This window comes from Saccopteryx leptura, chromosome 2 (genome assembly GCF_036850995.1).
Source record: "Saccopteryx leptura isolate mSacLep1 chromosome 2, mSacLep1_pri_phased_curated, whole genome shotgun sequence".
Classification (NCBI taxonomy): Eukaryota; Metazoa; Chordata; class Mammalia; order Chiroptera; family Emballonuridae; genus Saccopteryx; species Saccopteryx leptura.
The window spans coordinates 13,825,110-13,839,960 of NC_089504.1; the positions used below are offsets into that span (position 1 = coordinate 13,825,110).

The window sequence follows — 14,851 nt, forward strand, 5'->3', positions numbered from 1 at the left end:
AGGACTAGAGGCCAGAGCCTCGAACACAATGCTGTAGGGAAGCCACAGCTCTGAACAAGAGCCCCTCCTCACCCCCACCCCTCAGCCAGCCTGGGTCACCCTCAGCCTACCTCGTTCCCCTCTCTCTGGTCAGCACCCCTCGTAAAGTCAGTACCCGCCACGCTGCCCCCGTAGGGAAAGAGCCCACCCCTTTCACACTGGTCCACTGAGACCCTCAACTTAAGTCTCACCTCTTGGGGCAGAGAGCCTGGTCTCCTATTCCTCTGCAGCTTTTGCAGTGGGGTAAGAGTAAATATATAGAGAAGCCAAAGTCACCCCCCCCCCTTATCCCAGGTCCTTCACCACCTGTGGCCGACCCAAGGGCCAGAGTCCCCCACCTGGGCATCAATGATCTTCTGTTTGGAGTCTACAGCTGCTTGCATCTCTGCATGGTCCTTCTTCAGCTCCTCCTCCACTGACATCAACCTGTGACCAGAGATAAGGACAGTCAGGCTGGACTGGAGGAGCCGACGAGGAGGTGGGCGTAGCCGTCACACCCACACGGGGGAGACCCGCTGGGAGAACTCCTCGCTGGCCGCGGACCTCCTGCCCCTGTCTGGCCCAGAGGCTCTCCAGCTGCCCGGCCACAGCATGAGCAGGACCCACGCCTTCCTTACACTCTGCCTGCCCGGTTCCTTCTCAAATCCCCAGAGGCCCCTGCGGCTGCCCCTTTCCTGAAGCTCGTCCAGGACGGTGGGAGTAGGGGTTAGATTCTCCCTGTCCTCCGGAGCCTGGCGGGTGATATAAAGTCCTGGGATCGTGGTTTGGGTGGGAAGACAAAGACCCCAGAGGGCTCTAGAGCTTTCTACCCCAATCCACATTCACTGAAGCTATGCCGGGCACTTGTGGTAGCGAGATGAAGGAAGTGTAGCCCTGCCCCACAAGGAGTTCACGAGGCAGCAGAGACACAGACAGCGGCTGGGCCCTGCACAAGAGGCCTGGGGGCCCTGGGGACAGAGAGCAGGAAGGAGTTACCTATCCCGGAGGGGGGTGGGGCGCGCACACTGAACTGGACATCTGAAGGACAAACAAGGCCCACAGGCGGGAAACAAGCAGAAGAGATGGCAGGAATGCCAGCCACAGAAGCTCAGAGCTAAGGCAGGTGTGGGTCTGTCACCAACTGCTCCTTCCTGGTCTTATCTTGCCAGTCTCTCCCGCACCCGTCAATCACTCTTGATCACGTCTACCTGCCAACTTCCTTCCTCTAGCCTCCGCAGCCCAGGCTCTCTGGGTCTGCCCGCTGGCTCCCAGACTACTGCCTTCCTCTAGCCTCCGCAGCCCAGGCTCTCTGGGTCTGCCCGCTGGCTCCCAGACTACTGCCTTCCTCTAGCCTCTGCAGCCCAGGCTCTCTGGGTCTGCCCACTGGCTCCCAGACTACTGCCTTCCTCTAGCCTCCGCAGCCCAGGCTCCCTGGGTCTGCCCACTGGCTCCCAGACTACTGCCTTCCTCTAGCCTCCGCAGCCCAGGCTCTCTGGGTCTGCCCGCTGGCTCCCAGACTACTGCCTTCCTCTAGCCTCCGCAGCCCAGGCTCCCTGGGTCTGCCCACTGGCTCCCAGACTACTGCCTTCCTCTAGCCTCCGCAGCCCAGGCTCTCTGGGTCTGCCCGCTGCTCCCAGGCTACTGCCTTCCTCTAGCCTCCGCAGCCCAGGCTCTCTGGGTCTGCCCGCTGGCTCCCAGACTACTGCCTTCCTCTAGCCTCCGCAGCCCAGGCTCTCCGGGTCTGCCCGCTGCTCCCAGACTACTGCCTTCCTCTAGCCTCCGCAGCCCAGGCTCTCTGGGTCTGCCCGCTGGCTCCCAGACTACTGCCTTCCTCTAGCCTCCGCAGCCCAGGCTCTCCGGGTCTGCCCGCTGCTCCCAGACTACTGCCTTCCTCTAGCCTCTGCAGCCCAGGCTCTCTGGGTCTGCCCGCTGGCTCCCGGGCTACTGCCTTCCTCTAGCCTCCGCAGCCCGACCCGCTGCTCCCAGACTACTGCCTTCCTCTAGCCTCCGCAGCCCAGGCTCCCTGGGTCTGCCCGCTGCTCCCAGACTACTGCCTTCCTCTAGCCTCCGCAGCCCAGGCTCCCTGGGTCTGCCCGCTGCTCCCAGGCTCTGCCTTCCTCTAGCCTCCGCAGCCCAGGCTCCCTGGGTCTGCCCGCTGCTCCCAGGCTACTGCCTTCCTCTAGCCTCCGCAGCCCAGGCTCCCTGGGTCTGCCCGCTGCTCCCAGACTACTGCCTTCCTCTAGCCTCCGCAGCCCAGGCTCCCTGGGTCTGCCCGCTGGCTCCCAGGCTACTGCCTTCCTCTAGCCTCCGCAGCCCAGGCTCCCTGGGTCTGCCCGCTGCTCCCAGACTACTGCCTTCCTCTAGCCTCCGCAGCCCAGGCTCTCTGGGTCTGCCCGCTGCTCCCAGGCTACTGCCTTCCTCTAGCCTCCGCAGCCCAGGCTCTCCGGGTCTGCCCGCTGCTCCCAGACTACTGCCTTCCTCTAGCCTCTGCAGCCCAGGCTCTCTGGGTCTGCCCGCTGGCTCCCGGGCTACTGCCTTCCTCTAGCCTCCGCAGCCCGACCCGCTGCTCCCAGACTACTGCCTTCCTCTAGCCTCCGCAGCCCAGGCTCCCTGGGTCTGCCCGCTGCTCCCAGACTACTGCCTTCCTCTAGCCTCCGCAGCCCAGGCTCCCTGGGTCTGCCCGCTGCTCCCAGGCTCTGCCTTCCTCTAGCCTCCGCAGCCCAGGCTCCCTGGGTCTGCCCGCTGCTCCCAGGCTACTGCCTTCCTCTAGCCTCCGCAGCCCAGGCTCCCTGGGTCTGCCCGCTGCTCCCAGACTACTGCCTTCCTCTAGCCTCCGCAGCCCAGGCTCCCTGGGTCTGCCCGCTGGCTCCCAGGCTACTGCCTTCCTCTAGCCTCCGCAGCCCAGGCTCCCTGGGTCTGCCCGCTGGCTCCCAGACTACTGCCTTCCTCTAGCCTCCGCAGCCCAGGCTCTCTGGGTCTGCCCGCTGCTCCCAGGCTACTGCCTTCCTCTAGCCTCCGCAGCCCAGGCTCTCTGGGTCTGCCCGCTGCTCCCAGACTACTGCCTTCCTCTAGCCTCCGCAGCCCAGGCTCTCTGGGTCTGCCCGCTGGCTCCCAGGCTACTGCCTTCCTCTAGCCTCCACAGCCCAGGCTCCCTGGGTCTGCCCGCTGCTCCCAGGCTATTGCCTTCCTCTAGCCTCCGCAGCCCAGGCTCTCTGGGTCTGCCCGCTGCTCCCAGACTACTGCCTTCCTCTAGCCTCCGCAGCCCAGGCTCTCTGGGTCTGCCCGCTGGCTCCCAGACTACTGCCTTCCTCTAGCCTCCGCAGCCCAGGCTCCCTGGGTCTGCCCGCTGGCTCCCAGACTACTGCTTGCAGATGCCATGTCCCGTCGGCCCCTAGGGGGTCAGGGCTCCACGGGGCTCTGCTCGACCCTCTGTTCTTCTCGCTCTCCAAACACTTCTCAGACGAGCTCACCTTCCCCATGCTTCGTTTCTGTCTCTACCTGCACAACTTCCCCAGCCCAGCAGAGCAGCCCGCCCTGGGCGAGCACTCGGCCCATAGCACAGAGATGCACAGGGAGCCGGGGCTGCCGCGAGGAGCCAATGGGATCAGGAGCACTGATCAGGAGGAAGGGGAGTGCGCCAGGCCGAGGGGGTTCCTTGCCACAGGAAGGTAGTCCTGGAGTGAAGCCTGCGAGAAGGGTGGTGGGTCAGCAGAACGGAAATTATGCTGAGGGGAGACTTCTGTCTCCAGCTATGGTGGAAATACAGGGACTAGAGTTACACTCTTGCCATCCAAGAAAAAAAAAAGGCAAAACAACCTAGAAAACAAGACAAAATATGTATAGTATATGAAACACAGTTTTCCAGACACTGAACAACAGGTAGCCCAGTACAAGGGCTCCTACAGGAAAGAGGCAGGGGGGGGTGAGCCCCACCCACTGCCTAGACTCAGTGTGAGCCTCACCCACTGCCTGGAGTGTGAGCCCCACCCACTGCCTAGAGTGTGAGCCCCACCCACTGCCCGAGTGTTCAGGTCAAATAAGAAGAGGGCGCGACCACAGAGTCTGGGGTCCAGGGTGGGCAGGGAGGCGAGGTGGCTAGGATTCGCAGGACCCTGCCAGAGAGGAGGAAGATGCCAGGAGGGCTCCGCCCATCTCCTCAGGGGTCCCCATGGGTCTCCGTGGAGGACTGGGCTGCATGCCTGTGAGAGAGGAGCCAGGTCATGGCAAGGACCTGTGGAAAGGAGCCTGGCCTACAGTGCTGCAGCAGACAGTACATCCACCTGGAACACTGAGGTCGCCGGTTCGAAACCCTGGGCTTGACCGGTCAAAGCACCTATGACAATCAATCGATGAACAACTCAAGTGAAGCGGCTGTGAGCTGATATTTCCTGCTCCCCCGCCTCCTCTCTCTGTAAAACTCAATCAATAAAACCTTTAAATAAAATAAAATACTGTAACAAATAAAAAAAAAAGAACCACTGGAAAGGAGTCCACAAAACCCCCCAGGGAAAGCTCGTGTTCCCTGCAAAGAGTGGGGAGACGCACTAACCCAGGAGGCCCCAGAAGGCAGCTACCGCACAGTGGAGCCAGATTAGGCTGAGATTAAACTTTGTCCAGGACCCACCCAACCAAGTGTAAATGTAAGCCTCAAAAGAACCAAGTGATTCTGAGTACCCGCATTGTGTCCCAGAACGAAACCCAAAATAGTCAAAGGAACACAAAACGTCCACATAAAACTCACAATGTCTTGGCATCCAACGAAGTATGTAGATTAGTACAAAAATATAACCCATAACCAGGAATAAAATTAATCAATAAAAACAGCCTCAGAAGTGTCACAGATGATAGCATTAGTAGGCAAGGGCTTAAAAAAACTACTATAAATATAGTCCACGTTGTTCAAGAAAACAGAGGAAAGCATTGAGTGTAATAAGAAGTGGATGGGATTTAAACCAAACAAAGTCTTGAGGTGAAAATACAGTATCCAACGGGAAAAATACTGAAAAGAATTAATAGCAGATTAGACAGTGGAGAAACGATTTGTGAACTTGAAGACAGTAATAGAAATGACCTAAGATAAAATACAGGAAAAAGGGAACAGCAGAGCACCAGTGGGATGGGGGGTCGTATAAAGTGGCCTCACACATGTGCAGTGCGTGTCCCAGAAACAGCCTGGGAGGCGTGCCTGCACCCCCCCAGATCCAGGAGCTTAGCATGCCCAAGAAACATGAGGAAAACCACACCAGCTCAGATTACATCATAATCAACTTGCTGGCAATCAGTGATAAATAAATCTTAAAACCAGCCAGAGGAAAAAAGTACACTAACTAAGTGCAGAGGACCAAAGATGATGACAATGCCTACCCAGATAGCCGGGGTGAGGGCCAAAGCAGGCCAGAGAGTTCTGCAAAGCCAAAAATATTTATTATCTGTTCCTTTCCTGGAAGTTTCTAACCCTTGCCCTAAAGCAACCACAAAGAGATTAGCTAATAAACCAACAGAGGAGATACAATGAAATCATAAAAAAAATACTCAATAAAAAAGCAAGCAGGAAAAAAAGGGGAATAAAACAAGTAGTACAAATAGAAAACAAGCAGCAAGATTGTAGCTTTAAATATAATTATACTGACAATTACATTAAATGTAAGTGGTCTAAACACTGCAATTAAAAGGCAGGGACTACCAGATAGAAAGCTAGAACCAACAAGATGTCTGCAAAAGAAACTCACTTTAGCCTGACCAGACGGTGGCGCAGTGAGTAGAGTTGTTGGACTGGGATGCAGAGGACCCAGGTTCAAAACCCCAAGGTCGCTGGCTTGAGTGTGGGCTCACCAGCTTGAGCGCAGGGTCACTGGCTTGAGCAAGGGGTCATTCACTCTGCTGTAGCCCCCTGGTCAAGGCACATATGAGAAAGCAATCAATGAACAATTAAGGAGCAGCAACAAAGAGCTGCAACGAAGAATTAATGCTTCTCATCTCTCCCTTCCTGCCTGTCTGTCCTTATCTGTCCTTCTGTCTCTGTCTCAAAAAAACTAAAACAAAACCCCCTCACTTTATATAGAGCTACATAGATGAGTTAAAAGTGTAAGGATGGAAAAGAGTATACCAGGCTAACACTAATTAAGAGAAAGTTGAGGCAGTTGTATTAATATTAAACAACATTTCAGAGCAAGAAATATTATGAGAGTTCAGGAAGATGACTTTATAATAATACAAAAGTCAGTCCATCAACAGCACATAACAATCCTAAATCTGTATGCATCTAAGAATAGTGTTTCAGCGTACATAAAGCAAAAACCAACAGAAATAAAAGGAGAAATCGCCAACCCATAATTATGACTAGAAACGTTGGTACCCTTTCCTTAGTAATTGGTAGAACAACAAGTAGCAAAGCCAGTAAGGACACAGAAGACTTGAACAACACTATCTACCAAATTGAACTAACATTTACATTAGGGAGGATTGGTTAGTAAAAATAAGTCTGTTAAATAAGCCACTGAATTCAGAGAAGCACGCACCTCTTGAAAAACAGACACAACAAGGAGGGGGGGAGTTAGGTTGAGAGTGTTTCCGTTTCTGTGACCACCCACGTGAAGACAGTTGCGGGCAGAGCTGGCGATCAAGTAAACAGTGGGTTTCTCGTGACCCTGGTTATAGCCCTCTGCTCACGCTAACCATTTTCCAATGAACCCACAGGTAAATGAAGCAAACAATAATTAGGAGCAGAAACACAGGCATTCTACATAGGAGAAATCTGGGTAGGTTTTACAGTGAACAAAGCAAGAGGCCAGGTCTGCACACCTGTGACATCTGTCCTGATGACATCTGTACCATGTAAACAAACAAGCTGTAAACCCACACTGTCCCTCTTGTCCCTGGTATTACTGTCACAAGAAAAACTCCAAGACTGGGACTCTATGGGTTGGCCTGGATGCTACACCTTGACCACACTCCCTGCCTACAGACACGGAGGAGGGTGTGCCCACCATGCCCACCCTACCCATGAGCGGGGAGAGGGAGAGGGAGAGGGAGAGGGAGAGGGAGAGGGAGAGGGAGAGGGAGGGGGAGGGGGAGGGGGGGGAGGGGGAGGGGGAGGGGGAGGGGGAGGGGGAGGGGGAGGGGGAGGGGGAAGGTGGAAGGTGGAAGGTGGAAGGTGGAAGGAGAAGGGGAAGGGGAAGGGGAAGGAGAAGGAGAAGGAGAAGAAGGAGAAGGAGAAGGAGAAGGAGAAGGAGGAGAAGGAGAAGGAGAAGGAGAAGGAGAAGGAGAAGGAGAAGGAAGGGAACAACACAGACTCTCATATGAACTGTCCGTAAAAATGAGAGTCAGCATGAAAACCAAAGGCCCTGGAAATCTTCCTGCATAACACTCAGCACATCCCAAACTGGCCTCATGATCCCCCCCCCCCCAATGCCGCTCCTCCACAGCCCCCTGCTCAGCAGCTGGCACTGTGACACAGCCAGATGCTCCCGGTAGAAGTCTGGGGATCATTCTGTCTCCTTCCTCCCTCTCACCTCCCACCTGCAGCCGCTGAAAGTAATTGACATGCATGCCTATTCTCCTGTCCTGAACTGGGTCCTCACTGTCTCTCCTGGTACCCCCAGTCCAGCTTCTAAACTCCCGAGAAAGCTTACCAGGAAAATGTGAGCCCTACAGGGCCCGCAGGCCCTCCATGAGCAGCCGGGCTGACCTCACCCCCACCAGACCCTGCTGTGCATTCTACCGGCAGCACGCACTGTGCCGGGTGGGGCTCCCCACCCGCCAGGCTGCCTCCTGCCTCCTGTGCCCCGCTGTCCCCATCATCCGGGACACCCTCCTCCTGCCGTCTCCACGCTGCGCTCGCCCTGCAGCTGCCCTGCCCAGGACCCTCACCTGCTGATGATGCCCTTCATCTGGATGTCCTTGTCCTCCTGCTGCCGCCGCAGCCGCTCCTCGCCCTCCTCCAGCCGTGCCTGGTACTCCAGCACCAGCTTCTGCGTCGTCTCCTCCTGGCACTTGAACAGGGTCTCGTACTCCTCCAGCTTTTTGGTGGAGATGCGTAGCTTGTCCTGCAGCACGGCCAGGTCCTGCTGGGCGGGCAGCGCACCCAGGACAGAGCACAGCGCGTGAGCCCGAGCAGGGGCCCGGGGCAGGAGGAGCGCCCAGGGACTGTCCCCTACCCAGCTTGCTTCCCACAGAGAGGGGGTGCCGAGTCTGTCCCCTCCGGGGCTCCCTCCGCTCCATGCTCCTGTTCCCCAGCCTGGCCTTACGGCTGTGAGGGGAACGAGGACTCAGAAGGGTGTAAGTAGGGCCTTTAGCTTTTTATAACAAGCAATGGTTAAAACACCTTGAACGTTAAGGAGACCAGACAGGGCCCTGTGAGGTGGAGGCTCTATAGGAGGGAAACTGAGGTGAGCCAATCACATGGAGAACAGACTGGCTGGTGGAATAAGATCCTAGCCTCCCAGCCTCTGTCTGGCCATAAAGCCAGGGCGGTGGTGGAGGAAGTGGGAGAGAGAGGGTAAGGGCAAGGCGGCCCTGACTTTCCGTATCTGACTCAGCCCAGCGTGCTTGGCCTTTGGGGAAGACAGGATGTGGAAGGCAGCAGGAGAAGCAAGCAGGGAGGTTGTGCAGCATGGACAGAGGGTGAGGCAGGCAGGACACCAGGATCGGGGCCTGGGGCCAGGGTGCCATGAGGACACAGCTGGGGAGGCAGGAAGAACCTCTCCTGAGTCCTGGGCACAGGAGCCCAACTCACTCAACAGCAAAGGCCTGTCCCTAGGTCAGGAGGCAGCAAAGCCAGAGAGACCCAGCCCCACCGCAAATGCAATCCCTGACATAAAGCTGGACCCTAGGGAAGCCTGGCTCCAGGGGACATGGCCCTGGCCCCATCCCAGGTCTTCTGCTCAAGCTGGCCAGGGGGTGTGGGAAGGGCCTGACAGAGGCAGGACCAGGACTCCAGGGAGCGCAGGGAACAAAGGCCTCCTGGCTGTGCCTGTGAGGGTTAGCAGCAAAGAGGGCGAGAGAAGCAGCAGCTCATTCAGCCCAGGGACAATGAGGCAAGAGGCGCTCCAGCTGCAGCCTGACCCTTAAGAGCGTGCAGGCGATCCTTCCATTCACAAATGGAAACCGGAGCCTCAGAGGAGTGCGAGCCTGGCCCTAGGCTCCTGCAGGGAGCCTGGCCTGAGGCTGGTCCTCCTTGCTCCCCAGCCACACTGTGGCTCGTGGAGCACTGTACCCCATGTGCCCTGGTTCCCTTCACGTAATGTGGTGAAAGCAGGTGGATGCGGTGGACCAAGGCAGAATGCAGTGCGGACATGGACCTCACCCTGGGCGGGGAGAACACTCCTGCCACCGGCCCTGTGCCCTGTGCCCTTGCCTAAGGCTGCTCCAGGGGTGAGTGGGGGGTGACTGCCACCTGGGGGCCCTGCCCTGGCAGCCCTGGGTTTTGGCCTCCAGGAGAGGAGAGCCAGGCGCGGAACCCAGGCACCTGCCACACCACTGGGAGAGCTGGGGGACAGAAGCGCCCACCACCTGCCAGCTACTCGGTGGGCGTGACGAGGGCATGTGGCTGAGTTAGAGCCCCTCCCGGCCCAGGGGGTGGGGGGACCCTCTCAGTAGCAAGCTGCCTCTAGCCCTCCCCCTGGCTTTCTCCCCTAGGCCCGTAGAGATGGGGACAAGAAGGGAGCCAGACCTCAGACAGGCACAGGCCCCACGAGAAGGGGCCTGGCTGGGGTGTTCTCCGCTGGCTCGGGGACCCACGCCTCCACCTCCTCGTGCATGAAGCCCCTCAAGGGTGTCCATGCACCTCTTTGTCACCCTCAACCCCAAAGTCCCAAATTCTCCAAAGCTCAGCCGCTCAGTCATTTGGGGACGGGGCCTCCCAGAGGTCCAAGGACCACGTCCCAGGAGCCCGGATTCAGCACAAGCCCCAGCTGAGTCTCCTGTGCAGCCCGTCTGGGAAACCTCAGGTCTAAGCTAAAACCCTCTTGCTACTCTTTCCAGACTCCCTTGACCACTGTCCTCACACGAAACCAGGGGTTGAGAGAGGACTGGCTATTTGCAGGACCGAGCAGTGTCCCCTCATTCCGGACTCGGAGGGAGAGAATCTTGCCAAACGATGCAGCCCCGCCCTGTCCCGAACTGCCAGGGTCCGGCTTTACCTTTTCTGCTTGGCTGAGCTCCTCCTTACTCCTGAGCCTATCCCTGTGGGGGGGGTCTGGGCCCAGGCCCTCGTCTTCTAACAACTGCGCGTTCATGGTCAAGAGCCAAGCAGCCGTGCGGTCCAGGGCATTGGGGCTCACGGGTGAAGGGCCCTGTGACGAAACATAGCTGTGAGAGGGGAGGGGCTGCAAGGGACACCCATGGGGGCAAGTGGCTCAGGGGCATGGCCGTGCGAGAAGGAAGAGGACCGTCAGCCGACGGGGCACCCACTGATGTGGCAGCCCCTGATCAAGGAAGCTCCCACTCCCAGGTGGCCGCCAGGGGCAGAGTCAAGTGGCCAGCAGCCTCCTGGTCTGCTCCCCACCACCCAGATGAAGACGAGCTGGCCCCAGAAGACTGGGCACTCGACTCAAAGCACGTCAGTTCCATGTCCTGCGTGCAGGCCCTGGGTGACAGGAGACACCCATGCACCCTGGCAACTGAGCTCTGGAGGCCAGCTCAGAGCAGGGAGGAGGCTTGTGGGCGATAGGTCCCCTCCTGACCTGGGTAGGACTTGAACAGCCTTAGAACTGGAGATGGCCTGACCCCTCCCTTGTTCTCCCTGACCCCAGCTGTTCCGAGGGGAACTGGCAGGACTCTAAGGCTGCAGTGTCCCTGGTTCACAGGACGGGCAGGGGCCAGTGGGGCTGAGGGGAGGGGCCGGACGTGGCTTCAGTCAGCATGGGATGGCAGCTCGGTGCAGGCAGAGATGAAATGACTGCGAGCAGCATGACGTGAGTATGACCCCCTCCTGGCCCGCCCGCCACCAGTGCACTGACCTGCTTGTGCACCGACCGAGGCTTCAGCTCAGGGCTGTCGCCCTTGGAGGAGGAGGACTGCTGCCGCAGGCGGGCCCCGGGGCCCGCCCAGTCCGGCGAGGCCGACGCCAGGGTCCCGCTCGAGGGTCGTGGGTACTGCAGGGTGCTCAGCAGGGTGGGAGGTGTCCGGCCACGCGGGGCAGGAGGTGGCGGTGGGGGCGGGGGTGGCGGCTGGTCGATTCGGCGCTGGGGGCCGGCGCTGTTCTGCCGGGGCACCGTGGGCTGCCCGCCCTTTTCAGTCAGCGACATCTGCCGCCGCGCCAGCTCCCCCGGCCGCCGCCCGAGCTCCTCTGCGGCGCTGCTGAAACTCCCCAGCTTGGCAGCGGCCGCCAGCTCCTCGCTGTTGCTGTGGGAGCTCAGGGAGCTGTGGCCCTCGGAGCCCGAGTCGCCAAGGCCGCGGGGTGACAGTGGCAGGCCAGCCGCCATCTGGTACACAGGGTTCTGGAAAGAGAGCGGTGCCAACAGCTGGGGCCGGCCTGGCGTGCCCTCGGAGGCGCCTGGCGTGGTCGGCGTCTGGCCTGCCCTCCGCACTGTGGCCAGCCCTACCAGGCTCACGGGGGCCGCCCGGGCCGGCCACCCGGCCACCAGCTGAGTTGCAGGCATCTGCCCGTCGGTGGCGAGGGCATCGGGGCCCGCCGGGGAGCCTGCTTCCCCGTCCAGTGTGCGGGCATCTTGGAGGTCCACCATGGACAGGCTCTTGCCACCGTTGGCCATCTGAAGATCAGGCTCGTTGGCTTCCGAGTAACTCGAGCTGCGGGCAGGTGAGGGCTGGACCCCGGAGGACCTTGTGACAAAAAACAAGTCCTTGTTTTCGGGGGTTGGAGACGGTAACCGGGTGAAATCTATCAGACTGCAGGGAGACAAGCACACACAGGGAAAGAAGGGGGAAGAGAAGAACTGTGAATGTGGCCGAGGTGGGTCCAGACCGAGAGCCCCCACCAAGCTGCTGGGCCTGGTGGCCTGAGGCAGGGCTGGGGAAGGAGAGGGAAGGTGGGGAGGGCAGGGAGGACCGGGGCAGCGAGAACGGGAGTCCCAGGGACCAGTGGCCCAGCTGCACAACCCACAGCCCGGGTGGCTGGCGCCAGCAGCAGCCACCGTGGGGACTGGGGGCTGAGGTGGCCGCTCCCGCACGGAGCCTCTGTGCTAGGGGCCCGCGCTGCAAGAGCCAGGCCGGGCTGCCTGGCAGGCCCTTCCCCTGCCCAGCTGCGTCTTAGGAAGACAGATGCTGAGGCCTGGAGTGCTCCACCCAGCTAAACCCAAACCCACAACGCAGCGGCTCTCTGCCATCCAAGGGTCCTGCACAGAGAAATCCGACTTCCTCTTCCCTCTTCTTCCTAATCAGACTGATCCCCAGAGTGGGGGCCTGGAGAAACGGCCCCTGCCCTGCCTCCTGCTGCCACACCCCTGACTGACTGGCAGGCGGGGGCTGGCGTTCCTGCCAAAAGCAAGGAATCAGAGGAGGATCTTCAAGGCATGACTCAGGCGGGGGGGGGGGGGGGCAGTGTCTGCAACTGCAGCAGCGGGCTGTGCCCTCCCCAGGTCTTCCAGCCTCTCCTGGGCCCCTCCCCAAACTTGACTCCCTGGAAGAAGGCACAATGTGGTGGGGCCAGCCAGGCTCTGGAGGGAAGGATGTGGGAGTGAAAAGGGCTCTGAGTGGGCTGGAGGCAGCAAGGACTTTGGGATCGGAATGCACCTAAAGTGGGAGTAAGAGGTGGCTCGGCCTGGAACAGAGAGAGGAAGCGCCCGCCCCAGCTGATGGGGCTCAAGTGGGGCAGGCTGTGACCACGTGGGGCCATAGCACTCGTGGGCCGACAAGAAGTGGACGGGGCGGCAAGCAGAGCAGGAGAGACCCAGACCAGCACACCTGGTCAGGGATCCTCAAATCCCATGTGCCCGGCCGTCTCTCAGCCAAGGTGTCCCCCACCTGAACTCGGATCTGCCTCATTTGGAAGGTTGTAAGAATGACCCTCGAGACTCAGAGGGACGTGGGAAGTGGCACCTGGCCTCTTCCTGAGCTTCCACTCCTGCACACACACCCCCAAGTCCTCGACCTCCACAGGCACACCACTTAAAAGCCTGCTGCCGCCACTACCTCCATCCAAATAAGACCTGACCCCCCACTCTGCTGGCCCAGTCTCCCCTCACTAATTGGTCCATGGCGGCCCCTGGTAGGGAGGGCAGTGTACGAGTGGGGCATAAACAGGTCAGCATAAACGCCTACTTTTCAAAAGGAATATCCTCATTTTAACATCAACATCTGCCTCCCCCTCCAATGAACATGTATTTTACTTATAGGGCACTTGCCCAGGGCTGAGGGCTCAGAGTGAGGGTCAGGCCTCAACTCTCTAGCTTTTGGAGCTCCCAGACTCAAAGTTTCAGAGCCATCCCAGCTAAAAACACATAGCCCTGGCCCTGGCCGGTTGGCTCAGGGGTAGAGCGTCGGCCTGGCGTGGGGGAGGACTCGGGTTCGATTCCCGGCCAGGGCACACAGGAGAAGCACCCATTTGCTTCTCCAACCCCCCCCTCCTTCCTCTCTGTCTCTCTCTTCCCCTCCCGCAGCCAAGGCTCCATTGGAGCAAAGATGGCCCGGGTGCTGGGGATGGCTCCTTGGCCTCTGCCCCAGGCGCTAGAGTGGCTCTGGTCGCGTCAGAGCGACGCCCCAGATGGGCAGAGCATCACCCCTGGTGGGCGTGCCGGGTGGATCCCGGTCGGGTGCATGCGGGAGTCTGTCTGTCTCTTCCTGTTTCCAGCTTCAGAAAAAAAATACAAACACATAGCCCTGCAACACCACTTCTGTAGATTCTGACTGGGCCCAGGAAATACCAGGGGAACAGGCATTTTTAACACACCTGGGTGATCTGGAGCTATCTGGGACCAGAAATTATTCTCCAAACACACCTTTGTGTTAGTGCCTCTACCCAGAATGCCTTTTCTACCAATGGAAGTTTTTCTTTAAAAGCTCAAAGGTCCAGCACCACCTCACCCAGGCAGCCTTCCCTGGTTTTCCCAAATGGAGGTTTACCACCGAGGGCCTGCACAACACATTCTGAGTCCCACCCAGTTTGTTTTATTAACACCTGTGTCGGCATCCTCCCGCCTGGCTGGGCCGGCAAGGGGGTGCGCTTGTCTGCATGTGCACCCCACAATGCCCAGCACACCTGGCAGCTCTTACCCAGAGAGATCATTCTCGATCACCATCTTCTGCAGCCCAGCCGAGATGCTACTGCTACCAGAGCCAGGCGTGGAGGCCAGGTCATTGGTCCCCGGGAGCTGCCCACTGCCTGGGGTGCTCAGTGCTGTGTGGACATCCCTCAGGATTCGAGGCAGGGGCCCCAGTTTGGACACGATGCTCTGCAAAGACACAGGAGGAGCCGGTGTGAGCTGTTGGGGCTTCCTGGGGAGGTCATGTGAGCTGCAGTCACTGTGGTTCGAGACGTCCAAGGAACCAGGCAGAAGTGCAGGACCACCCTCCCCCATCCAGTAGGTCAGGGACGGGTTGGGGGGGCAGAAATGTATAAATATTTACCAGCTCTCCAAGTATTTCTGGGATGCAGGGGCGAGGCCACAAGGAGAAACTCTAACCCCATCCAAGCCTTGGATGCTCGTTTGTCCTACCTGGGTGCCTCCCTGAGAGGAAAGCCCACGTGGAATCCAGAATCTCCTACACCCACACCTCCTATCTGAGAGGCTTCTGGGAAGCCTCTCCCACATCACCTACTCCACAGGGCGGGCCAGCGCCTGACCCACTTGGACACCTAAGCCCCAGTGAAGACAGTCACAAAGCTGGTGGCATGTGCCCATCAGACGATTAACAAATGGATGGTCAGGTGGAGGGC

At 59.1% G+C, this 14,851-nt stretch overlaps 2 protein-coding genes across 13 annotated transcripts in view; one reads left to right on the plus strand and one right to left on the minus strand.

The window, feature by feature from the left end:
• The window catches only part of GGTA1 (glycoprotein alpha-galactosyltransferase 1 (inactive)), a 381,241-nt gene that overhangs the window by 41,875 nt on the left and 324,515 nt on the right, over positions 1-14,851 (plus strand). The gene's annotated exons all lie outside the window — the stretch shown is intronic.
• The window catches only part of DAB2IP (DAB2 interacting protein), a 199,017-nt gene that overhangs the window by 3,541 nt on the left and 180,625 nt on the right, over positions 1-14,851 (minus strand). For 8 of the 12 annotated variants that reach the window (XM_066367248.1, XM_066367245.1, XM_066367251.1 and 5 more), the window contains 5 exons: positions 14,188-14,366; positions 10,977-11,865; positions 10,158-10,310; positions 7,888-8,084; positions 378-465 (listed from right to left, as the gene is read on the minus strand). In XM_066367248.1, the coding sequence (XP_066223345.1) occupies positions 378-465; positions 7,888-8,084; positions 10,158-10,310; positions 10,977-11,865; positions 14,188-14,366 (1,506 nt within the window). The remainder of the gene's footprint in view (positions 1-377; positions 466-7,887; positions 8,085-10,157; positions 10,311-10,976; positions 11,866-14,187; positions 14,367-14,851) is intronic. The other 4 variants (XM_066367246.1, XM_066367244.1, XM_066367247.1 and 1 more) reach the window with 4 other exon arrangements.